At 38.1% G+C, this 26848-nt stretch overlaps 1 protein-coding gene across 3 annotated transcripts; it reads right to left on the reverse strand.

Annotated features, from left to right (window-relative positions):
- Nucleotides 1-1384: 1384 nt before the first annotated feature.
- LOC127637136 (dematin-like) lies at nucleotides 1385-26431 on the reverse strand. 3 transcript variants are annotated; one of them, XM_052118059.1, is made up of 15 exons: nucleotides 26267-26431; nucleotides 15611-15670; nucleotides 15219-15281; nucleotides 14781-14936; nucleotides 13746-13790; nucleotides 12876-13008; nucleotides 12682-12726; nucleotides 12378-12521; nucleotides 10947-11056; nucleotides 8754-8859; nucleotides 7980-8044; nucleotides 5062-5142; nucleotides 3984-4034; nucleotides 3217-3297; nucleotides 1385-2450 (listed from the first exon to the last, which is right to left on the reverse strand). In XM_052118059.1, exons 2-15 carry the CDS (start codon nucleotides 15617-15619, stop codon nucleotides 2337-2339), a joined length of 1203 nt encoding a protein of 400 aa, XP_051974019.1. In that variant the 5' UTR covers nucleotides 15620-15670; nucleotides 26267-26431; the 3' UTR covers nucleotides 1385-2336. The 3 variants fall into 3 exon arrangements, with proteins under 3 accessions (XP_051974019.1, XP_051974017.1, XP_051974018.1); XM_052118057.1 differs by lacking the exons at nucleotides 1385-2450; nucleotides 3217-3297; nucleotides 3984-4034 and adding an exon at nucleotides 8461-8490 and having other exon boundaries at nucleotides 4148-5142; XM_052118058.1 differs by lacking the exons at nucleotides 1385-2450; nucleotides 3217-3297; nucleotides 3984-4034; nucleotides 26267-26431 and adding exons at nucleotides 8461-8490; nucleotides 20922-21055 and having other exon boundaries at nucleotides 4148-5142.
- Nucleotides 26432-26848: the final 417 nt, after the last annotated feature.

The raw sequence follows: 26848 nt of genomic DNA on the forward strand, positions 1-26848 counted from the left end.
TGCCTGCAGTATCAATACTTTAGGATTGATCCGCCCATCACTGATGCTAAGTACTGCATTCTTCAAAGGACGCATCCTACCTAGCACGCAGCCTTCCAAACGAGACACAGCGATTGCTTATGCCCCCTACACACACTACGTGACTTTCAAAGATGTTGGATCTTGGTACCGTTCATATTACACAACTGTCTGTCTTGTCATGGAATTCGTTGAGTTTTCAAATTACACGAGGAATTGGCTACAGAGGTGAACACATTACGAAACATTTCACAATTTGACAAATCCCCGACGACTCTGCCTGGACTCCAAATTACTTTTCAGAATAGATTACAGGGTAAACGGTGAATGGTCTGCACTTACATAGTGCCTTTTTAACATTAACGGTATTCAAAGTGCTTTACACTGTGACTCATTCACCCATTCACGCAAGGTGCTAGCCTGCCATTGGGAGCAACTTGGGGTTCAGTGTCTTGCCCAAGTACACTTCGGCATGTGGAGTCGTGTGGGCTGGGATTCAAATCACCAACCCTGTGATTAGTGGCCAACCCACTCTACCAACTGAGCCACAGCCGCCTCATGTGAGAAGTGATACGAGATACGAAAACAAATGATGTGTGTGTTTTTAATCATATATTTTATTGGTTACATTATGAAAAATCGACCTATTTGCTTACCTGACTGTCCAAGAGAATTGACAATTTCTCTTCAACACTTCTCTATCTCCACCTGGTTGTGGTACAGTTCAGAAGAAACATCAAATAGGCACTGATGCTCCTGCCAATGTTCCACAAATTTTTCCTCCATTTCTTCGGTCCAATGAGACTTTCTTGATACCACAGCCATAGTAGTTGATGTTCTATTGCAGGTACATCAGGACTTCACCCACTGAAACTTCCCTTGCCCCGTTTCTTGCTCTCTCATTGGCTTTAGGTCAACACTGCAGTTGTATTCAGTCAAAAAATATTTCACATTGCGTGATTTGGAATCGCAGACAGGTCCAGATATTTAACATGCTAGATATCTCACTGACATCGGCGACGTGTCGGCACTTCTCTCAAATCATGTCATTGATAATTCATACATTGCCTTTGTCGCTCACAGGAGCGAGCTCTGATTTGCCTATGATTTCAGGCTTTTGTCGGCAATCTCCACAAAACTATCGGTGAGTGAAAATCGGGCTTAAAATCATGTAGCGTAAACTCTGTATTAATGATTCAATGACTCATATCATAAATGATGCTCATTTGTCGCCACCTGCTGGCATAAAGATGTAATCTGTCAAATATGCCAAAATGAGAGAAAAATACTGTCTGTGGAAACACATGAAACATACATGGATAGTATGTTTTTTCCTTTGACACAAACAATATGACAAAAATTCTCATATGAAGCTTTTATTGTGTGAACATCGCACAATGCTGCTACAAAAAAATGGTGACAAGACAAATGACTATGAACAGACACATAATTGTTAGACATTCTCCATTGTAAGCGTGCAGTGCATGATTTGATAACACTTAAGCAGTATTACTGGACACTGCAATGCCACTACTGAAGGCAGTAACAAACCTGACAGTGGATGTAAATTCTATCCTTAAAGTAGCAATGGATAGACAACTGACCAAGCTTCCAAACCCAAGTAAATGTGAAGACAAAAAGCTTGAGCTTAGATATTTCCACAATAAACACTGTATTAGCTTTATTTGCACAAGAAGGAGTCATAGATTGTAGTGTCTTTTAATGGTCAAACTGAATAAATTATATAGACTCAGGCTCCATGCATTTTTTTTTAATGAATGATCAAGAAAGACACATTTTTGTATCAGAAATGTTGATATAGTGATTGTTGAAACTGTACTTTTACATATCAACACTAATAATAAATAAAAAAAAACATGATGTAGAGCGCCAAACATGTTTGTAATACAATAAATTAAGTTAGATCACATTGTAAGTGTAGTATAAGTGAGTACAATAAAAAAAAGTGATGGTCTACGAATAAAACTTTGTGTAAATATATAGGCCTATATTATAAATTTCTCTGGGCACTTTGAGAATTGAAAGGGACATAAGGCGTAAACAAGGGGGCTGGAGAAGTTTGTGAAATTAGTATTCCATCACTTATAATCCACTTCACAGATATGGAGCTTGTCTTGTCTTTAATATGTACATCGTAGACGGACATAGACTGCTGTATATGTGATTGAATAACAACTGGTTATGTGGTGTCATCTTGTTTGCTTATCTTGGAATATCTGCATAGCATCCGTTTTATATTAGAGTGGATTTTATTGGTCTCTCAGGAGGGAGAGAGTTTGAGTGTCCAAGTCCAAATGTCAGAAAAGGGATACTTTTTTCTTCAGGTCATTCCGTTTCCATAGTGACAGACGATCAAATTCTGTGATAGACATTCCAAATAAGCTCTGGAAGTCTTCTTGAGACAAATGTCTCTTTAAATGGGGAGACAAACAAAATAAAAACAATCAATCAATCAATCAATCAGTTTATATGTACAGTCAGGGAAGACACGTCCCCCATCCAACCATGTGATTACATCAAATTGTCCTGATTATTGTTTTCTCCAAGATGATATAGGATTTCCATTACAAAAATCTATACAGTATACAACATTTATTTAGCCAGCTTTAAATCATTGTTTTAAAACCCGTTTTCTAAAATGATTCCAAATGGAATAATAAAACAAATTCTCCCCTTTTTCTCCCAACTTGGAATGCCCAATTCCCAATGTGCTTTTTAAGTCCTCGTGGTCATGCAGTGATTCGCCTCAATCCGGGTGGCGGAGGACGAATCCCAGCTGCCTCAGCGTCTGAGACCGTCAACCCGCACATCTTATCACGTGGCTTGTTGAGCGCTTTGCCACGGAGACATAGCGCATGTGGAGGCTTCACGCCATCCACCGCAGCATCCATGCTGAACTCCCCACTGAGAATGAACCACATTATAGCAATCACGAGGAGGTTAACCCAACATGACTCTACCCTCCCTAGCAACCGGGCCAATTTGGTTGCTTAGGAGACCTGGCTGGAGTCAATCAGCAGGCCCTGGAAATCGAGCAAACTCCAGGTTTGGTAGCCAGCATCTTTACTACTGAGCTACTGACTTTTGGAAAAAGTCGCTGTACTCTTAATTTCAAACTGACTTGAAATCAAAGTGAATAGGTGCCCTTCAAGATAAATATATTTTTTTGTGATTTACCTCTAATCTGGTCCTGTCAACACCTGGTGGAAGTTTACTGCGCCCTCTGTGGGTCACAACCAGCATTTCATATGGATATATCTAAAGGGAGGGAAAATCATGAAGTTTTGTGAACATTATATGCAGTACTTGTCCTTTTTGTTTCACTAGACACAGAAAACTGTCCGTCTCACACACCAATGGCTTGCTCAAGAGAGAATGCGTACTACATGCTCAACCTCCAAAGTTTTCAGTTCGATATTAACTACAGTGATACAACCATATTGAATTCTACATTCAATGGATGCAAGGCTTAAAAGCAACATGAAATGTGAGTGAACGTATGGCATTGCGTTAGAAAATAAAAAATGGCATGAAAACTTTGGAGGTGTTCTTATTGTGTGTTAAGGCCGAAACATACTTTGCACTAGTACGTGAACACAGACACTTCTAGCAACTCAAGCTTAGTGCCACAAGGGGCACTATAGCAGACAGAGTGAACAGTTTTACTACTGTCATAAATGGAGCAACAGTTCAAAGAGAATATTGCTGAGCAAGTATGTAAAATATATTTAAAGCAACTTGCATGAATAATAGCACATCCGGTTTAATAGCACAGACTTATAAAGGTAACTCTTTCGCCCCTTTGATTACTGAGGTTTGTTACCACTACAGTAATGCAAGAACACAAGTTAAGCATGTCCATCTGGACCACACGCATACTGCGTACGCATACTTGCGTAAAACTTGTTTCTGACCTTAGATTCAAGTTACTATGTCTGCCTCACCTTCTGTTCCAGAATACTAGGAAGAGAGTTTCCTCTGTCGATTCTCGCAGTCTGTGGAAATGACCCCCAGGACAAAGGAGACCAAAATGAGACCGCAAATTTAAAGAGGGGGGCCTCACTACATCCACAGTAATGAAAGTCATTTGACTCATTATTAATAAGCATGCTTACAGAATGAAGTCAGAAGCCATGGTTAAAAGGATAGTTCACCCAAAAAATGAAATTTCTCTCATCATTTACTCTCATCATACCCTCATGCTATCCCAGATGTGGAAGACTTTCTTCTGCAGAACACAAACTAGAATAACATTTCAGCTCTGTTGGTCCATACAATTCAAGTGAATGGTGACCAGACTTTTCATCTCCAAAAATCACATAATGGCAGCTTAAAAGTAATGCATATGACTCCAGTGGTTTAATGTCTTCAGAAGCATTCAGATCATAATTTAAGTTTGTTTCACATTCTGTGGAGATTTTTGGTAAACGAGGATTTAAATATTGATCTGTTTCTCACCCAAAGTGATTGCATCGCTTCAGAAGACATATTAAATCACTGGAGTCATATTGATTACTTTTGTGTCCTTTATGTGATTTTTGGACCTTCAAAGTTCTGTCCACCATGCACTTGCATTGTATGGACCTACAGAGCTGAAATATTCTTCCAAAAATCTTTGCTTGTGTTCAGCAGAAGAAAAAAATGAATACACATCTGGGATGGCATGAAAGTGAGTAAATAATAAGAGGATTTTCATTTTTGGCTGAACTATTCCTTTAAAGGTGTGTATGCTAATGTCTGCTATTCAGTGCAAAGATACATTAATAGCAGGAAGAGGTAAACAGGAAAGAATATGGTGTCCATCAATTGACCAGCTGTAAGCATATTCTAAAATGCCATAGTCATGCGTATTAAATTGAATTAACACAACCATCTTACCTGAACACCTATGGAATGTACAAACAAAAAGATAATAATGTGTTAAAAGTATTAAATAATTTTGGAAATATTCTGAAAGAAATAGGCTATTTATAATATGTGGAAATATTAATATACAGTATGCGGACAGATTGTGTTTTTTACATTTTGCCTGCTCGTGCAAACTAAAACATTACCTATTTTTGCTTTTCCATTGTCTGTGGAGGTAAAGTCTGCTGATTGCAGCTACATGAATCAGGAAAAAGAATTACACCCATTAGAGATCATTAAAGGGATCATTCAAACCAAAGATCTGTCAACATTTACTCGCCTTTATATAGTTTCAAACCCATATTACTTTTTACCATCCATGGAACACAAAAGAAGAGAATGTTAGTCTTAGTCAACATTCACTGTTATTGCATATTTTACTATTCAATGAAAGTGAATGGTGACGGAGGCTATAGCCAAAGTATACTTGTATTTTAACATGTACGCTACCATATGCGTACACGCGTGACGTTAATTTTGTCATCAGCAGAGTGATCGAGCACTGTGCCCGTGCAGCCAGATTTTTCTAACCGTGTGTCCTTTGCGCTCATCCTCTGTTCATGTGCCTGAAATTGTTTGAACTAATTAGTGGGTCCACAAGGTGGCATCACCTACCGTTGTGCCCGGTAGTGCTATGGCGTTCATGAAGAACTGCAAAAAAGATGTCGTAGCACGCTAGTGAACAACAGGAGAAGAGGGTGGACACAACAACAGTGGATGTGCATGTTGAGTGTATGTGTGTGAGACTAGCATATGCATAAAAACATTCTGCCTAACATTAAGTTTTTGTGTTCTATGTTAGAAAGAAAGTAATTTAATTAGTAAGGAACATTTTAACAATCGAAGCAATTCAAGCTTGAAGTACCACATTTATGTTTTCAGCAGGGGGCAGTAAGCGCAACTCTAGCTGTATAGATGTGCAGCTGTACATGCAACAAAGCACACTTACAGACTGCAGACAGCTCAAACACAGCTGGACGGAGTGCAACTCCGAATGCAGGGGTCTAAAGACGTATTTTTCTAAGTTTCAAACTAATTTTAACTTGACACATTGTCCTAAAACACTGTGTTTATGACATGACGCAGTCAAAATGAGACGCTCCAAAAGCGTCCGACAGGCTTATGTTCAGTGATATGAAAATAACCAATATTTTGCCTTCTAAAGCCACTTTTTATATTGACTAATGAATTCTAACTTGTCTGCTACAATAATGTCATGCATTTTAATTATTTGAATGATTATATTTATTGTATATATTATATTAATAATTATTTAAATATGATTCTAATTATTGAATCATTATATGTTGAATTTTATTTTGAAAAAGTAGGCATTAAGTAGGTTTCAGTCTAAGTAAGGTGCATTTTATTTACCAGAAAAGCACGTCAAATCATAACTATCACCAAAACACAGCGAGCGCTTTTCATGAGGAGTTCAAAGTAGTGCCTGGTGGCTTCACGATTGCTATAGCAAAGAGAATAGCTACAGTCTGCCAGCTGATTAATATTGTGGAGGATGAAAGTTTAAGAGATTTAATGGTAGCCTGGAGAGGTGAGGTATCCAAGCCACATCAATTACTTACTGGGGTACTTCAGGGATCAGTGCTTGGGCCACTTCTATTCTCTATATACACAACACCACTGGAACCCATCATTCAGTCACATGGTTTCTCTTACCACTGCTACGCTGATGACACATAACTCTAATTGTCTTTCCAGCCCAACAACACCACAGTGACTGCTCGAATCGCTGCCTACCTGGCAGACATCTCGGCCTGGATGAAGGAACACCATGTGCAACTCAACCCAGCCAAGACCGAACTCCTTGTCTTTCCAGCCAACCCTGCTGTTGAACACAACATCACCGTGCAGCTGGATACAACTACAGTATCGCCTTCCAAAACGGTCAGAAATCTAGGGGTAACTATTGATAACAAACTAAATTTCACAGATCACATTTCAAAGATCATGTAGATTTACACTCTACAATATCAGAAAGATAAGACCCTTCCTCTCTGAACATGCCACACAACTGCTTGTTCAGTCACTTGTCATAACAAGACTGGACTACCGTAACTCTCTCATTACAGGCCTCCCTGCATGTTCAATTAGATGATCCAGAATGCAGCAGCATGTCTGGTCTTTAATGAACCTAAGAGAGCACGTTACACCACTCTTTGTCTCTCTCCACTGGCTGCCGGTTCATGCACGTATTAAATTCAAGGCTCTGATGCTGGCATACAAAACAGTCACTGGGTCTGCTCTAGCATACCTAAAATCATTTATGCAGAGCTACGCTCCCACCAGAAGCCTGCGGTCGGCTAAGGAATGTCACCTTGTCATACCAACACAAAAAGGCACCAAAACACTTTCCCGGACTTTCAGTTTCATCATAACACATTGGTGGAATGACCTTCCCAACTCCATCCGTGAAGCTGACTCACTCTCTGTCTTCAAAAAACTACTTAAAACACATCTTTTCCATGAGCACTTAACCAGTCACTAAGTTGCACTTTAATCTGTTTTGAATACTATTCTGATTCTAGTGAAATTTTGTAGTATAGCACTTTTGTACCACTATCTCCTTAAGATGATTCGCTTATGTTTTCCTCTTTTGTAAGCTCCTTTGTATAAAAGCATCTGCCAAATGAATAAAAGTAAATGTCAATTTAATGCACATTGCGATGAATATGCAACCTATGGGGAGACGTGGGTTGCAACTCCCAATTAGACTTTGGGAAAAGTGTTTGGTGCTATTTCAGTGCATTTCTATCTTTAAAATTTGGAAGGCTTTGTTTCTTTTTTACTAAGAAGGAAATAAATGCATTTTGACAGGAAAATAAATATATAGAGTCAAATTACTTACAAACTTACAAAATCTGTGATGAATCGCAATTAACTGCGAAAATGTATGCAATTAACTGCGATTACAATTTTTAATTGACTGACAGCACTAATAATAACAAAACAATTGTAAAAATTATAAGATGACCTCTTTAAATATGAATTAAAAAAGAAACTATCTCTCCTACCCTAGTGAGGCCTGTTCGACTGCAAGGAGGTAAAGAGGCAGATTTGTGTGCACTGGCTGATGATCCTGCAATGAAACATGAAAGAACAGTGGTCATTTTGAGATTGAGCTATCCATTCAATTTGGACAGGGATGATATAGGCAATTCATAATTTGAACACTGGGTATCCTCTGTGACTTGCTCGATGGGGCAACGTGCATTATATACTCTTTGTGCATTATGTACTTTTAAAGATCAGCAGAATGCAGTGCATTTCCTGATTGCATACAAACATTATATGGATGCACATGGACATACAGTACACCCATAAAATAGGACACAACCCCACACTTACTGTTGAATCTTTAAGGTAATACAATGTTTAATTTAAAAAGTAATCTTGACTTGTAATATATGGATCTACTATATCAAGAAGGTTCTGGTTATATATATTAAAGAGATGGTTCACCCAAAAATGAAAATATTGTCATCATTTACTCACCCTCATGTTGTTCCAAACCCATACAACTTTCTATCTTCCATAGAAAACAAAAGGAGATGTAAAGCAGTATGTTAGTCTCTGTCACAGTTCACTTTCTTTGCCACTTTTTCCATATAATAAAAGTGAATGGAATAATTATTGCTATTATTCGTTTTTTTGGGGGGGGTGAACTATCCCTTTGAATCTCCCTAAAAATCATTTACGCTGTATTGTATTATGTTTTCTACAACAGATTGTTTTCATATTAAATAATTCAAACACAATTTGTATGCACCTTTGAACACATCACATACCCAAGTTTATGTTTGTCCCATCTGGCAGGGAACGTGTTTTTCTGCGAGTGAGCACTGATTTCTCTATTTCCTCCTTCAGGATCAATTTGCCCAAGTTGGACTGTATCTGAAAAATTAACAGGCCAGTCATGATTAGAGAGCTGCATTAAGGCCTGGCCTCATGTGCATGCATATCCTTCAAGCAATCAATTTAATGGCCTCAAAACAAAATACTTAATCATCAAGCTGTAGAGAAATGAATCCCAGTCCTGCTATATTCAAGATAGACTCAAGACGGTGAATGACAGTTTTGGGGGTAACGTGATAAAAGTAATGCATGTTACGTAATCAGATTTCGTTTTCGAGTAACGAGTAAAATAACAATATTTTAGACCGTAATATTTGAGTTACTTTTTAAATAAAGTAATGCGTTGCTTTTGTACTCCTCTACTGTCCCTGTATTGCAACAAATTTGGAGTAAAAGTGTACAAACTTCGGGGCGTAAACATAGTGCATGATTGGCACTGTAGTTCTAGAGTGTGACACCAGAGACTATTTAGCAGAGAGAGACGAGTAACTTCTATTTAATGAATGGGAGAAATTGGAACACCCAACCAAGAAGCTCTAGCCCCCAATAGTCAATAGATGTATAAAGGAAGTCCCACCTTGTAGGTAAAACAGCCAATCACCTTTTAGATACAGACATCGCCTGTCAATCAACTTGCTAACAAGCATGCGCATTTCGCATTTTAGCGTAATATGAGGTCAGCAACATTCAGTTGAGTGAAACGCGATTGATTCATGTGTTAAAACACACTGCATTAAAAAAATCAGTAAACACATTTTGGCTTAAACAAGGATTATACGACTAGTCTTCCACTGGACACGACATGATACACAGGGTGAAATAATCACTCAGTTCACTAACTTATGCCACCGAACTGCTCCATGTTACAGCTCCCGTAACTGGGAGAATGGGATGAGAAAATATTCTGGATCGGTCTCTCTGCGCAACGTTCTACATCGATTGTGTACGCAGAGAAAATTTCTTAGTTTCTAAAAAGATTCTACTTTTTTTATATAATAAACAAGTAGCTTGATTCATGAAACAAACCGTTTTTATTACATTTTGGTAGCATTAAAAATGATTCCATTCAAGTTGATTCAGCATGCGCCTTTGAAGTTGTGGCATCTGTATGCACCGTGGATCAACTCAAAACAAGCGTGCACTAAGATGACTGAAGTGAACAATATTCATTTATACATCAGACTTATTCCTTGAACATATAAGGCTGGCATTCCTCACTGAATTTTATCCAGAAGTTGACTCTGACATTGTCGATGGGCACAGCACGTGACATATGATGCAGGTTTAAGTGTTGGACTTTGCTGCTTTAAGTTCTTTATTCATGTTGGCTGCCATGTTGATGGAAAATATGCATATTCATGTTATTCATTCTTTATTATAAATATGATATGAAGACCTACTTTCTAAATATCTGTTTGTTTACTATGTTGTTTTGACATGAGTGTTGTACAGTAGCTAGCATGACCTGTAATGTCTCTTGTATGCAATGCATGGCTTATTTGTATGGAATGCATAGCAGAAGAGAAAGTGGCAGTCTATTCCAGTGTTTCTGAACTGTGGGGAGAGTGACGTAGTGAAACTAGTAACTTGCAATCGTTTCTTTTTCTTTTTCTAGTCTGTCAAAACAAGCTCTTCTGGCACTATGGTTCATTATATGATTTAATGGACATAAACATGCTCGGCTCAATATATGACAATCTTTATTATGTGTAATATGAGCAATATTACTGTCCTGAATTTAAAACAATTTGGTCATGAAGTTCACCACTGTGACAATTGTTTCCATTGGCTGGTGGGTTTTAAGGCAACAATTTACATTTCCGTGACATTACACTCCTATATAATGTGTTTTGGGCACAGCATTTAATAATGTGTATTAAAAATGTTGATGCTTGCCCAGTCTCAAAGCCCACGGCACATGCCAGGGCTGTCCAGTGATGATAAGTGACAGTGGCAATGTTAGTCATGAGAAATATTTATTTGAGCACTTGAATTGGTCAGCAAGAATGACTTTTTAGCAAAACGGTAAAAGCTTATTTGAAATGATCTATGCAAAACCTAATTAATTCATGAGCTTTACCATTTTGTAACATCACAGCCAGCATGTCAAGACTTTCTGCTCAAACCTTTTGAAGTTCCTGTTCTTGCAGTCTCTTTGCATCTTCAGTAAGGTCCTCAAAATCATCATCCTCGATTGCTTTCCCCTCCTCAACTGCCTTCCTCCTCCACTCTATCTCTAAAAGAGTTATTGACGGGATAAAAAATATGACCATAACAGTTTAAGACCAGCTATGCTGTTAGGGTTAGGACTAACTCTTTAGTACTGGTTCGGTGCTGGTCTAGCTAGCTGACCAGAATAGCCAAGTTTCACAAAATGCAGAGGCAGGACCCAAAAGCAGAGTTAAAAAAGGGTATTTTTTTAAAATCAAAAAACAAAAACCGGGGCCTTGGTAGCTCAGCGAGTATTGACGCTGACTACCAGCCCTGGAGTCGGGAGTTTGATTCCAGGATGTGCTGAGTGACTCCAGCCAGGTCTCCTAAGTAACCAAATTGGCCCGGTTGCTAGGGAGGGTAGAGTCACATGGAGTAACATCCTCGTGGTCACGATTAGTGGTTCTCGCTCTCAATGGGGCACGTGGTAAGTTGTGCGTGGATCGCGGAGAGTAGCATGTGCCTCCACATGCGGAGTCTCCACGGAGTCATGCACAATGAGCCACATGATAAGATGGGCGGATTGACGGTTTCAGAAGCGGAGGCAACTGAGACTTGTTATCTACCACCCGTTTTGATATGAGTAACCGCTTTACCAAGAGGACCTACTAAGTAGTGGGAATTGGGAATTCCAAACTGGGAGAAAAGGGGCTAAAAATAATTAAAAAAACAACAACATAAAGTTCCCACAAGGGGTAATAACAAAAATAAACTACCCCAAAGGGGAACAAGGGTAATCCAGGCTGGGGCAGAGGGAAACAGGAACCAAGTGGGGGAAACAGGACCGACAGGGAAGACTGAAAACACAAGACTGGAAACAAGACTGATTAACAAGACTAATGGACAGGACCAACTCTAATACACACAAGATGGCAAGTAATGCGGCCAAGATGACATAAGTGCAATGCACCCACATCAATAACAGACAGACATGAAGCACAAGTGTCTGGATCCTGACCGAAACCGAACCAGGCGAGTCAGGGAGTCAGGATACAGAAACCTTGCTCCCGACACGAAACAAGACGGACCGAAGAGCACACGGCAGGGAATAAAACCGAAACCATGCGCTTGCACAAAGACAGACAACGAAACACAAGACAGACATGGGACGATGATGCAATGGTCCTGTCAAACCAAAACCCAGGCTGACAGAGTGACAAGACCATGACACCAAGGTTTTCACCAGCAAAACTTAGCTGGTGAAGGTGATACGCACCTGCATACACCTAACATTTTAATAGTCTTTGGCTTACAAAACTCAGAGTAACATGGAATTGATTAGGCTGGATAAGACACAATATATAAGACTGAGAGATGTGAACTTGTACCAATGGTTGTGCATTTACCCATAGTAGCTAGAGAGGGTGGACAGGGCCAGTACTCTGTCTCTATCTTTGAAGGCTGGTTGGGATCAGGTGGCTGGGCTGCTGGGAACTTGGAGGACTCAATGATATTATCCTGTTTATAATTGTATGTTCCAGTTTCTCTGTCTGAAGAGAGGGAGAAGATAAACAAACAAACAAAAAATCACCAGCACAATATTACCAGTCGGTATATTTGAAAATCAATTCTATATGTAGTTAAACTGTCCCTTGATAAAGACCTCAGTATACTTAAAAACATAATAAATAAATAATAAAGAACAAATACCGTGTTTATAAATTGGAGGCTTCATATAGATGTTTGAACCAATGTCTGAAATAAAATTTATTAATAATCATATAATGGTGCAATAGATGTACACCATGCAATAGTTGTGCAGTTACAGTAAGAAATAGACATAAAAAAAATTTAAATAATCATTATTTGGCAAAAAAAAAAAAAACTTTAATACATTTTCTGACCTGGTCTGTGAAAGTGCTGCAAGGGGCCCTTGGATGTGAGGCTGACCTTGCGAAGCTGCACTGTGGAGTCCATGCTGGATCCTCCAGGAGACCCCTGCTCAGACCCCTCCTTTGCCTCTTTTGAGGCAAAAATCTAAAGAAACAAGAAAGTTGCAAGCATATAACATGCCTTCTATTATTCGAAATGTTCAAAATGAAATGTTTATTCTTATGGTAGCATAACCTTTTTTGTGCTTAATCCAAAGTGCAAATTCTGACAACATAGGCACAAACTTATGCCTGATTGTAAATCATGCTAACAGCAGCTAGTTTTATGCCATTCTTCATTGTTAAGCTACCAAGTAATATGTAGGTTCTATAACTAAAATATTACTATGAACTCAAAATGTTCAAGAATATAATATTTTATCTTCTAAATTCCCATCTGATTCCCATTGATTCCAATTAAACACCATCATCCTTTCAGTGAAAATAATTCTGAAATAGCATTGATTGAGTGGATAAATAAAACAAATTAACCAATTCTTTTTTTAAAGGGATCGTTTACCCCAAAATTAAAATTCTGTCATCATTTATTCACCCTCATGTTGTTCCAAACATGAATAGCTTTCTCTCTTCTGTGGAACACATGTGTGAATAAAAGATGCACTGAGAGTGAATGGTGGCTGAAACGAACATACTGTCAAACACTCCTTTTGTGTTCCATAGAAGAAAGAAAGTCATACGGGTTTCGTACAACATGAGTGTGACACAATGATGACAGAATTTTCAATTTGGGGAGAACTATCTCTTTAATTTTTCAGAGAGATTAATGTGGTAGTTAAAGCTTGTGACCAGTGACTATCCTGATTGAAAGGCTTGATGTCTCACCTCAGGAGAAGGAGGGGGCGAGATGGAATGAGGTGACATTGATCTCTGGAAGAGACAGGGAGAGAAAACAGAACACACACATACATGCATTGTCTTCAAGGCCTGACATTCAAATGGCTCAATACTCTATATCAGACACACAAACATACACACAACAAATCATTTAACATGCATTAACACAGTTTGACTAATAACAACATATTATAGTTAAAATCTACATCTCAAGCTAGATAAATCTATATTCCTGTTCTCCAGAAAACATATATTGATTTTACTCTGTTGTACAACGTGCAATAAACCTTTTCAAATGCATCCCGATGGAACAATGAAACAAAGACTTGATCTAAAAAGAGACTCGGGGGCAAATTCACAAAACAGTTGTGGCAGTTTGCGCAAAAACTTGCGTCTTATTCACTAACCACATAAAATTATGTTTAACAAGCCGAGAAATGCACGGAAATAGCGCTCCGCTGTATTTAAGTTGTTAATAGTTTGGAGAACAGCATTATAACAAAACATGTGCTGTAGTCAAGTGCACTTCAGATGTCTGGATTGCAGTGGTGGAGTAAGGCAATACATTCCCAGTGAAGCATGCTAGATCCTGATAATCTGCTTCATTCGCCATCACCTACAGTAGGACTCACAAACAACCCCCATGTTGGGAAATTGCGCTGTGAAAATTGCATTAGTCACAAATTTTTTATGCAGATTACCATTAGTGAAACGAGGGCTAAAACAATGCAGACCGCATGTGCAAATAAACAATGCTATTGAATGTTGAATTTATATAGTGCTTTTTCTGACAATACACTCAAAGTGTTTCAGGGGACTCTCCTCAACCTCCACCAGTGTGCAGCATCCACCTGGATGATGCGACGGCAGCCATAGTGCACCTGTACGCGCACCACACACTAGCTAATGGTGGTGAGGAGAGAGTAGAGTTATAGAGCCAATTTACGGATGGAGATTATTAGGGATTAATGGGCACAATACATTCTTAGTGAATTCCCCCCTAATTCTCTTTGGTTTGCTAACCTCTCTGCTTTTGGAGAGACCTATCCGATCCAGGGCAGAGATATTGAAATGTGGCTCGTACACCATCAGATCTGGCCGTTCCACCTCAAGTATGGCTTTGTCTTTGGGGATGGCTGCCAAGTCCTTATATCCAATAACCTGATTGTCCATTCTTGCCTTTGGGGAAAAAGAGAGAGTGTAAAAACAGCTCGATTTGTAGAGAAAGAAATAGTTGTCATCTGAAATGCCTTGTGGGGTTCCTTGAAACTGGGATATCGAGCAGGTGCTCTATGCTAGATAACAGAATGGAATTTGTTATCTTTGAAACCGAAAGCTTTTGACTTTTAAGGCCGGTATCATACCATAATTGTAAGGACTAATTGACTAAGCTTTGCCAAATTTAGCTAAAATCATGATTTATTGTGCACAAATCTGATGGACTAAAACTAAATGACATACCACAATAGAGGTGGCCGGTGAGCCAGGTGCACTAGGACCACGGGAGGACGGCGCCGTCCCTACCTGCAGAAGTAGGCCAAATCAGAGGTCACAGGTCATAATTTAACTGCTCTGATTTAATGACAAGTTGTTAATGAAAACTAAGATCAATATCTAATATTATCAATAAAATGGATGACATATCTGTCACTTTCCCACGCCCCCTTTTATTTCTTACTAAGTGAAAAAACCCAGCACATCTAATCATACTTTAATGATTTTACAGGGACAAAAATAAAATACAGTGGATCAGCCTTTAAAAAGGTAAAACATATCATAAAACCAATTATAATGATCAAAATTGTCAAAAAAAACAGCATATTCAGTAAAGCATCATAACATCCACAAATTACCTTCTGCATTACTGGAGCAAACTATAAAACCACGTCTTTTGTTGTTCCAGTCACACAGTTCTGCAATAAAGCATAAAAGGGGCAACCGTGAATTGAAAATTGAAGCAAATTAGTTTATGGATCTTAAGAGGCAGCAGAAATTCAATGGTGCATTTAGACATGCTATGCTGAAGTTGGACAAATTTATTTGTGGCACTTGCTGAGGCAAGCAGCATTATTACTATTGCTCATACTTAACGTTATGTTTTTTTCAAACCCCTAAACCCCACACATTTGTGCTATAGACATAACCGATATGTCATGTGCCCTAAAGGGATAGTTCACCCAAAATTTGTATTTCTCTCATCATTTACTCACCCTCATGCCATCCCAAATGTGTATGACTTTCTTTCTTATGGTGAACACAAACGAAGAACATTTGCACAATATTTCAGGTCCATATAATGCAAGTGAATGGTGGCCAGAACTTTGAAGCTGCAAAAAGCACATAAAGGCAGCATAAAAGTAATCCATATGACTCCAGTGTTTTGATCCATATTTTCAGGTAGTTATGTAATAGGTATGGGTGAGAAACAGATCAATATTAGGGTCCTTTTTTATTATCAATCTCCACTTTCACTTTCTTCTTTTGTTTTCGGCGATTCACTTTTGCATATCGCCACCTGGTTGGTAAGGAGGAGAATTTATTGTTAAAAAGGACTTGAATATTGATTGTTACACACCCACACCTATCATATCACTAAGACATGGATTTAACCACAGGAGTCTTGTGGATTACTTTTATGCTGCCTTTTTATGCTTTTTGGTCTTTCAAACCATTCACCACCATTAACTTGCATTGTATGGACTTACAGAGCTGAGATATTAATTTGAAATCTTTGTTGGTGTTCAGCAAAAAAAATAAAGTGATACACATCTGGGATGGCATGAGGGTGAGTAAATGATGAGTGATTTTCCATTTTTGGGAGAACTATCCCTTTAATAACAACAAAAACAGGTGAAAAAATCCCACACACGTACATTCACAGTACTCATTTTGCAACAGTCTAACAACCACCCACAACATTCTAGCATTGTGGTGGTAAGTTTTGGACACATTTTCTTCATAAAATGTAAAGATGTAGTTTAAGTATGCTCTTGTACAATGCTCTGCTACGAGTTTTGATATAATAAAATATAGACCACAATATTACAAAGATTAAAGATAAAATGGCATTATCTGTTATTTACAAAACAGCTTGATAAAATTCAGTGCAGTTAATCTGAATTCCATCTGAATGTTGCTGTTTGGGCATAAAACATCACATTAACCCATCTGACATTAGAAGAGTGTATCACCAGAACAGTCCAGAAATTTAGGTAATCCATTTAATTTCCCTCCCACTGAGGGTGTTCAACACACCCACAGATATCAGGCACATTTCATAATTTCCCAGAGGATATTAAGATAAAAAGGTTATTCAAAATGTTGCATCTGTAACTGCAAAAATGTTGTATTCAGAAATGTATATCCTTTGTTTTATGGTAGAAAGATACCACATAATTCCTCTTAAAAGGACAGTTCATCGAAGAATGAACGTCCTGGCATAATTTACTTACCCTCATGTTGATACAAACCCATATTATTTTCTTTTCTTACAAAAGGAGATATTTAGCAGAAGATATATGGAGAAAAGATGCAATGAAATGAATGGTGACTAAGGCTTTGGAACAAAATGAGGGCGGGTAAACGATAGTAGAATTTTCATTTTGGGTTCAACTATCCCTTTAACAGCTGCTTTCAGAATGAATAGACCTTGTATACAGCGGTGCCATCTTTGATATTTTGATCAAAATGTGACTGAAGAGACTGTATGTCTATCCCTCACATGTTAAGTTTTTCATTCACATCAAAAGTCCATGATGGCACTACTGTAAATAAAGTCTATAGGCATGAAGGAGAGTCCACTAAAGGGATCAGTGGATTAATGTCTTTCTGAAATTATACTAATTTATTGAATGCAGCAATATCCTGTTAGTGTGGGGGAAGGGAAGTGACATCAAGCTTGCTCACCCAATTTCACCTTTACCAGCTTTACGGTCCAATAGAAATCTCAGATATGAGCTACGCTACATTGCCCATTGAATTTACTAGGTTCTATCTAGCATCAAAAACATTTCAATGAGCAAAAGTAGGAACGGAAGACAGTTTTTGGGTTGGCACTCACTCACTGAGCTAATTAGCTTTCACGGTCATTTCAATTTCATATAAATTCGAGGAACCAACAACCCAGACTATTTTGAGACATGACTCTCACTCGCCTAGGAAACAAGCTCTGAGTAGAGTACAAGAGCCTCAAGGCATTTTAAATCCAATTCTTTGGGTCAAAATTTGTAGATAATGAAGCTCTATTAGCAAAAATAGCTTTTTGATCCCAATTCGGGGTAAGTTCTCACTGGGAGCTATTTTTTTTGTGAAGCTTTACGCCATCCACGCTCAACTCACCATGCGCCCCATCGAGAGCGAACCACATTATAGTGATCACGAGGATGTTACCCCATGTGACTCTACCCTCCCTAGCAACTGGGCCAGTTTGGTTGCTTAGGAGACCTGACTGGAGTCACTCAGCACACCCTGGGATTCAAACTACAGAACTAGCATACCCCAGGGGTGTTAGCCAGCATCTTTTACCACTGAGCAACCTACTGAGAATGTTTTTTTTCTTTAGATATAAGGGTAAAATATGACCTGCTCATTTATTGACAGTTTTCAGGGGATTCATCCAACATAATATAATGAGAATTCAAAATTATATTACGAGATGGCTAATTCGGAATAAATCACCAACCAATCATACACGTTTCCCTCGTCTCCTTCAAAACCCTCATATTTCATTTCTTCCATCATATGCATTTTATCAATTTTGATCAATTACAATCAAGGGCACAGGTTGAAATTTAAGGTTAGGTTTAGGTATGCAGTTCATATATCACAAACACGCACGTTCTGAACCCGGAAGTTTCACTCACTTCCGTCATACACAAAAGGGCTTACAGTTCAATCATAGTTAGTGTTAGGGTCTTTGTAAAGTGTTACACTTCTTTGTCAGAGTGTAAAACAAAAGTTTGCACCTCCATGCTTCCCTGTAAAAGACAAAAGGCAGTAGGTCATGATTTCTAAGTCTGTACCAGCATCACTGTTACTATTATTCTAACAATATATTTTCCCCTTGTCTGATCTCAGCCATTAAGAGCTGTCCCTGCTAGTTAGGATGGTTACTGATCAGCTCACAGTCCACTCATGCGTGAAGGACGTTGAGAGACCTTTTGTGTGCTAAAGAAGCTCAGCACCTCTTTACTGACAAGATTGATCACCCTGAGCAAAATGTAAATGACCTCTCATCTGAGACGGAGGGACCCATCTGCATCAAGCTGTCTGTAATTCAAATTCAATCTGGCTAAAAGAGGGTCCCTGAGCACAATGCTCTGATAAAGTTTGATTTACCAGTGATTCACATGCTTGGGGGAACATTTAGTCCTTCAATAAATACTGAAAGTATATGGGTAACCTATATTTCAATTTGCAAGCATGGTCTATCTCTACCAACTTGCTAGTTATTTACTGTATGGTCAAAACCAGGGCCGTAAGTAACCACTATAGACACCACTTTAGACTTCCACTTCCAATATTCAGACTCTTTAAACTGACCCCCACTTCCATTTTTATATGATGTAGTTTGAAGAGAATTAAATTGTATTGCTGGTGCACATCACAGGTAACCTCAAATGGAGCCATCTGCTGTTCCAGCAGGAATTTGATACTGCAAATAATCACACTATGTACTTATTTCAGTGACAGACTTCTAAATAGGCAAAATTGTATGGAATATAAAAGGCAAAGACAATGTCATCGAAATAATGACCCAACTGATTTTAAGGTTGAACTGGGTGACAGCAATGGATCAGATACACAGAAATCTGTGGAAAATAAATTTGGACAATATTTTGAAGACCCCAAGACACTGCTTGATGAGTATTGTCAAGTAGTTTTTTTTCTTGTGTTGACACATTTCCTTTAAAACAGGAAGTTGAGGAGGGACATATCGAACACCTCCACCTTGAATGGGAAAAGACTGAAACCTCAAAACGGTTGGTCAATATTACGAGAAAACAAGACATTTCAAATCAGCAATAACATTTGACAACAATCATACAATAAATTCTGCTTCTTAGGCTCAGATCACACTCAAAAACTAGAGTAGTCAAGTTAATGATTTTATGCATTGCACTGCTGCCACACGATTGGGTGATTAGATAATTGCATGAATAAGCGGTGTACAGGTGTTCCTAATAAAGTGCTCAAAGAGTGTATATGGCCACAAAGCTAATTTACATGAACTAAAATCCACAAAACTCCAATGGTGTCTTTAAGATTCACTTATCCACTTAAAGTCTAATAATGCTTATAACTTATGAACAGCATGTACATTACTATCAGTATAAAATATAAACTATTATAAAGCATACTGATCAAACTCCTAAGAAAACAGAATATATATTCCTTTACCTTACCTACTAAGAAGCAAAATTTCAGATCTATTTTAATGTTTCTTAACCGGCCACTACAGAAAAGAGAGATTGTTAATAAGGAGGCAAGGCAGTGCACTCATGAGATCAAGAGCATGCCTTCATGTCCTATCAAAGAGGGAGTTTTAGTGTGCATGAGTAAGCAGTGAGGAAATATGAATGTAAAACCCTCACACCCTTATTGAAGCAAAAAATTACATTAAATAAATAACAACTTCTAACGTAATCACAATCACACATGTGTCCAACCATGAAGCTATCCCTTCCTTGAAATCTGTCCTTTTCTTTAATTAAATGAAATGATATCTTGATATTTAGTCCTATGCAGTTTATGACACAAATGTATTAATTTTTGTTTGTTTTGCTTTTCTTTATATTAGTTAAACCAAATCGAATCATTATTTATATGTTCAAATTCAAATCTGGTTGTTATTATATTCAAACGAAATATACAAAAACATGCAAATATACAATTATAATTCTCCAACAGTTAAAATCACAAATCTCTTGAAATTGTCCAAACAAGAGTCAACTTCACACTGGACCATTATACATTATTTGAATTAATTGCGAACATTGGTTTGGTTTACCCAAAATAAAAACTGAAAAGTTATCTTTATTGTATTCCATATTTCATTCATAAACTGTACAGAACTCAGCATAAAGATACCATAGATCTCAATAGATTAAAACTAAATAATCAAATAAAACAGAGAATTTTAAGGAATGATAGCTTTAAAATTACCAGAATTACATGGGCAGGATACACAACAGAATTCCACCTCAGCTCCTGCTCTGTGATGAAGAGGAAATCCTATGCTGAGAGATCCAGACTTCCTCTCATCTCTGTCCTGTTCTCCTCAGTCCTTGCCATCTCCCTCTCTCTTTCTGCACATTGCCTATAAGACCCCACCCACTTCTCTCTCCACCCAAACCGAAATGCACTTATCTCAGCAGAGCAAGAGCAGCCAACGCCCAATCAGACCCATCGGTTGTGTCGCCGGGGCAACGCTCCGTCTGACGAGAATTCTCCAGGCAGTGTTGATGGATACAGGATACATTAACTCAGTGAGGCCTTTCTGATCCATCGGGAGCACATGAGATAGGGTGAGGAGCTTGGGAGCTTCTACATGGCCTTGTTTGTGTTTCTATCTTGACATAAACAGCCCGAGGAAGCCCTCCTTCTTTCTTGTTAGAACAATGCTGCACACCATGGCTCATAAACAACCCCTTCCTAACTCCACCCCATCTTCTGAGCAGACTGTGGTGCACGTGGTCTGAGCAGCCATTTTTCTTGTTTCCAAGCTCTGTTTTATTCCGACTGAAGGGATATTCAGGTCATAAACCTGCAAGCTGTGTCTTCGGATTGACAGGGCTTAAGATTGTCTTGTCAGGGTCTTGCTTAGTTCAACTCGTTAGTCTAACTGTGAAGATCAGACCAGCGAGGAGACTGACTGCTGGTTTTGCTTAATCAGATTAGACTCATTGATTAAACCTGTGATGCTTCCCAGTTCCCTTTCATAGTCAAGCACTTCCCTGCAATCTGAATGGCAGGAAGTGACAAAATATCAGTCAGCCAGCTAGAATCTAATCAGAACTCTATTATAATGGATTTCCACACAAAAAGTCAATTTTACAATTTTGTATTAGATAGAATACAACATTAGCAACACGTCTTAATCCTAAACTACACTATCAATCCAGGTTTAACAAGGAAAAACAGTTGTCCAAGTCAAGAATATACAGTGGGGTCAAAATAATTAGACAACCTTAAAAAAAAAAATCTAAGATTCAAAATCTAATTTAAACCTGGAAACAACCAGAGAGAGATGTTGTGGATTTTGAAATTTGATGACGTTAATTGAATATTTCAATAAAACTATTTAAGATTCTGCACTATTTCTAGGTCACTAATGAATAAAATGTTGTGACATTGACCATGTTAACTTTATACAAGAGATCAGAATTTCTTGCTTCCATTAAAGGAATAGTTCAACCAAAAATGAAAAATCAGAATTTATTAACCCTCATGCCATCCCAGATGTGTATGACTTTCTTTCTTCTGCTGAACACACATGAAAATTTGATCTCAGCTTTATTGATCCTTTCAATGCAAATTAATGGTTGCCAGAACTGTGTAGCTCCAAAAGGCACATAAAGGCAGCCTAAAAGTAATCCATAAGACTCCAGTGGTTAAATCCATGTCTTCAGAAGATATATGATATGTGTGGGTGAAAAACAGATCAATATTTAAGTTCTTTTTTTTCTATAAATCTCCACTTTCATGTTCACATCCTTTCTTTTATTTTTGGTGATTTGCATTCTTTGTGCATATCACCACCTACTGGACAGCAGGAGAACTTTTAATAAAAAAAAGGACTTAGATATTGATCTGTTTCTCACCGACACCTATCATATCACTTCTGAAGATATAGATTAAACCAATGGTTCTCAACCTTTTTGATTCCAAGGCCCCCCCATTGTCAGAGAACATATTCAAAGCCCCCCATGTAGGCAATTAGATATTTATATTATAAGATATTTTCTGATACTACTACTATAATGGTGACAAAGCTTGTTTTCAAAGTTTTTTAATGAAAGAAACTAGTAGCGTCAAAAGATAAAAAAATAATCATGATAAATTTGTGATTCCAGAAATGTCTAGAACTGTATAATCTTACAAAAAAAAGCACGCTGTTGAGTGGAATTATTACATTTTTAGCATTTTCAGTAAGTGTAATTATAATAATTATTTAAAAATGATAGTAATCTACCTTATTTTAGAAAATATTAAGAGATCTGAGGTCCACCTGGAAGTGTACTGAGGCCCCAAGTGGGTCCTGACCCCCTGGTTGAGAAACACTGGAGTCTTATGGATAACTTTAATGCTGCCTTTATGTGCTTTTTGGATCTACAAAGTTCTGGCCACCATTCACTTGCATTGTATGGACCTTCAGAGCTGAGATATTCTTCTAAAAATCTTAATTTGTGTTCTGCTGAAGAAAGAAAGTCCTTTAGAGAGAATTTTACACTGCGTGCCCAATTATTAGGCAAATTGTATTCCTCAGGATTCATTTTATTGTTGAACAAACACAATGCTCTCAGTCAATCCATAATGTTATTTAAACTCAAACCTGAATGTTTAACAAAGGAAAAGTGAGTTTTGTCTTTCTCGGGGAATATAAAGGTGTGCACAATTATTAGGAAACTAAATTACAAAAACTATTTCTCCCAACTCAATTGTTTATTCTCAATTTTTAGTGTAGGTGCAACAAATAAGTAACAACAAAATGACAATTAAATAACATTTTTGGCCTTTCAAAAATATTCAACGATCAATATAGCCAATAACTGCCATGAGCCTTCCATCCATGGAGTCTGTCAGTTTCTTGATCTGTTCATGATCAACTTTCGCTGAAGCAGCAACCACAGCCTCACGAATGCTGTTCAAAGAGGTGTATTGTCTATCCCTCACTGTAAAGTTCACATTTGAGAAGGGCTCACAAGTTCTCAATAGGATTTAAATCAGTTGAAGAAGGGGGCAAAGTCATTATTTGGGCAATTTTGAGGACCTTGCTGGCTAGCCAAGCAGTGGAGTACTTGGATGCATGTGATGGAGCATTGTCCTGCATAAAGATCATGACCTTATTGAATGCTGAGGACTTCTTCCTGTACCACTGCTTGAAGAAAGTACTTTCCAAACTGGCAGTAGGTTTGGGAGTTGAGTTTAAGTACATCTTCAACTCGAAAAGTTCCAACATCATCCTTAATGATAGCAGCCCATACCAGTACCTGACTCGAAGTGGTGCCCTTTGTCCATTAGTGATCCAGCCACGGGCCCATTCATCTGGACCATCAAGAGTCACTCTCATTTCATCTGTCCAAAAAACCTTTGAAAAGTCTTCTTGTATTTCTTTGCCCAATCTTGACACTTCAACTTGTGAAAATATTCAGTGGTGGTCGTGTTTCAGCCTTCTTGACTTTGGCCATGTCTCTGAGCACTTGACACCTTGTACTTCTGGACACTCCAGGTGGTGGCACTGGAGGATAATGGGTTCCTGGTAGCTTCACGTTTAATTCTTCTCAAGTCTTTTGCAGATAATTTGTGCCCCAGTTGACTATTCGCATCAAAACGTTTGATTGTCTGGTGGTCACGCCTCAATAGTTTAGCTATTTCAAAAGTGTTGCATATGTCTGAAAGGCATTTTACGATATTTAACTTTTCAATGTCAGTTAAATCTCTTTTTTGGCCCATTTTACCTGAGGTAATGAAGCTGCCTAATAATTATGCACACCTTGATGTAAGATGTTAGTCACTTTCGCCACATCCTCCCATTACACAAATACATACCACCTGAAAATGATTGAATCCAATAAGCATTCAAGTTCATATGGTTTGGAGTTGGAAAATGTTTATGGAAGTAATGATAAGATCAGAATACTCACTTGCCTAATAATTGGGCAAGCAGTGTAATTTGGATGAACTATCCCTTTAAATCACACAAGATGCTCTTTGAAACATTCTTAAATTATGGTGGGTTAACATGAATAATCATTTCATATAAACTTGCCATCTTAAGCACATGTTGTCATTAAAATAAAAATAATAAGAAATTATAAAACTCATGTTCATTTTCCAATACAAATATTATTTGAAACTAAAACATTTGTATTAAATTGACAAAATGTTAAATAATTTCACTAGCTCTCTCAGATTTTAGATCAAACTGCAGGTTGTTAATGTCGAGGAAAGTGATCCATATTTTATTGCTGTATAACTTCTACAAAAAATCAGCCTTTGCTCCATATGGACCCAATTGAATGACAACATTCAGACATATCACTTCCATTAAGTTCTGCTACTTCGCTATGACATTGATCTTCCATTCAAATCCAATCTTAATCAAACAGTGAAGGAAAAGGAGGTAATTCACCGTCTAATTGGATTTAAAGTATCAAACAGATGTTCAGTTAAATACTTGTATGTTAGTTTCATGTATCTCCATCACTACAAACTATTTTCATCAGTTGTATTGCCTGATCTTCACTATCATGGAGAATATAAAATAAATGCACATCAATATTCAGCTACAGGTGGAAATTCCAGGTGTTCAATGTCAGCAGGAAACATGTCATCAGGAATTAAGGCATCTCTGGATCTCTAGACAGTCAACATCTTACATTGTGCTCCTTACATATGATGATGAGAGTCACAACATCATCAATGCTGTCAAATCAGAGTGTGTGTCTGTTGTTTTATTAGAGGAAACATGACAGCAAAAAACTTGTTTGTTTGTTCATTTTGTCGATCTTTAGTCCCCACAAATATGAATCAGATCTTTCGGTATTAGTCAAACACTGGTCATTTAATCTAATCGGTGCAGCTGTTGGGGGCGCGTGTCATGCGCGTCATGCGCGTGGAAGCAATAAGACTGTTGCTGTTTAGGTTCCTTCATTTATTTACTCTTTTTTGGTGTTATTTCGTGACACTCAGTGCTTGAAGTGGGCGGTTAGGCTACTCACCGGTACGCAGTACCTGCAATTCTTTAATTTAGTCTGCAGAATACCAGCAGATTTTCTTGTATAGGCTACCACCACTTCTCAGATTCTCCTGGTACGATGTCATTTATTCATTTAATATAAAACAGTGGATGCACTCCAATTAACCCCCTCCCTCCCCCTCCTTATTCTTCATAGTGTTGTTGAAGGTTATTGCAGTACATGGCCTAACCAAAAGGACACAGGCAAATTTGTTTCCTTGTTTGACTTTTAAAATCGTCGTTTTCATTTTTCAAATGAAAATACAATTCCTAGTTCCCTTCTAGTCATAGTGAGGCTCTTGTGAGCATATAGGACATTTCAGATTATGCGTTTGCGTCCTCGTTTGCATCTGTAGGTACGTTAGTGTGATAAACGCTTATGATAAATTACTTTAAATGTTGACAAAAAGTCACTCTTAACACTCAATATCAAAAGAAAACTAGACTCCTAAACCATAAATAAATCGAAACAATTTGATCATTTATAGACCGCTCAGTTTTCTTCATCCCACGCATCCCCAGCCAGCCATAAGATGGAGAAATAGCTCACCTCTTAGAAGCTAAAACAGCGGTTTATTTCGGTCCTTCACGTCCCAAGAAGCAGATTTTTAAGGTCCACTCAAGAACATCGCATGTTTTACGCGTTCAATTGCTCTCGTCACATTTGGCCGTGTCTCAACCCCCGGTTTGCTGCCTAACTAGGCGGCATTTTGGCCGTAATAGGGAATTCCGAGTCACCTGATTTAAAACGCGTCGATGAAGCCCAAAATACGCTGTCGAGGGATTGGACCGCGGCCATTATGGAGGAAACGGGCGTCTTTGAAGCATCTTTTACTGTATATGACGAAGTCATGAGCGAAATTAAAGGTATAACAACTGTATTCTAGACGGGACCGTAGTTCCCCCCGTTAGGGCAAATATTTCTCCTGATATTGACCCTCATGTGTCGGTCAAACCCCCTCTCACACATAAGCGCTGAGCATGAGCGCATGCAGTATGCTGGAACGGATGGAGACATGCAATGGGCATTTTTCCCCTTCGGCCTTTAAACGTCTTGTGATAATTATGACTTTCAAATAAGCTATTGTATACATTTAATAATATACGATTTTGGGACGTTTAAGCAATTTAA

Source organism: Xyrauchen texanus, chromosome 44 (genome assembly GCF_025860055.1).
Source record: "Xyrauchen texanus isolate HMW12.3.18 chromosome 44, RBS_HiC_50CHRs, whole genome shotgun sequence".
NCBI classification, from domain to species: Eukaryota; Metazoa; Chordata; class Actinopteri; order Cypriniformes; family Catostomidae; genus Xyrauchen; species Xyrauchen texanus.

Coding starts and splice junctions, on each gene's coding strand:
- LOC127637136 (XM_052118059.1), bottom strand. Junction 12,522..12,681: donor GCCTCCAATTTATAAACACG/GTATTTGTTCTT, acceptor CCCTCTCTTCAG/ACAGAGAAACTGGAACATAC. Junction 11,057..12,377: donor ACCCTCTCTAGCTACTATGG/GTAAATGCACAA, acceptor TAACTCTTTTAG/AGATAGAGTGGAGGAGGAAG.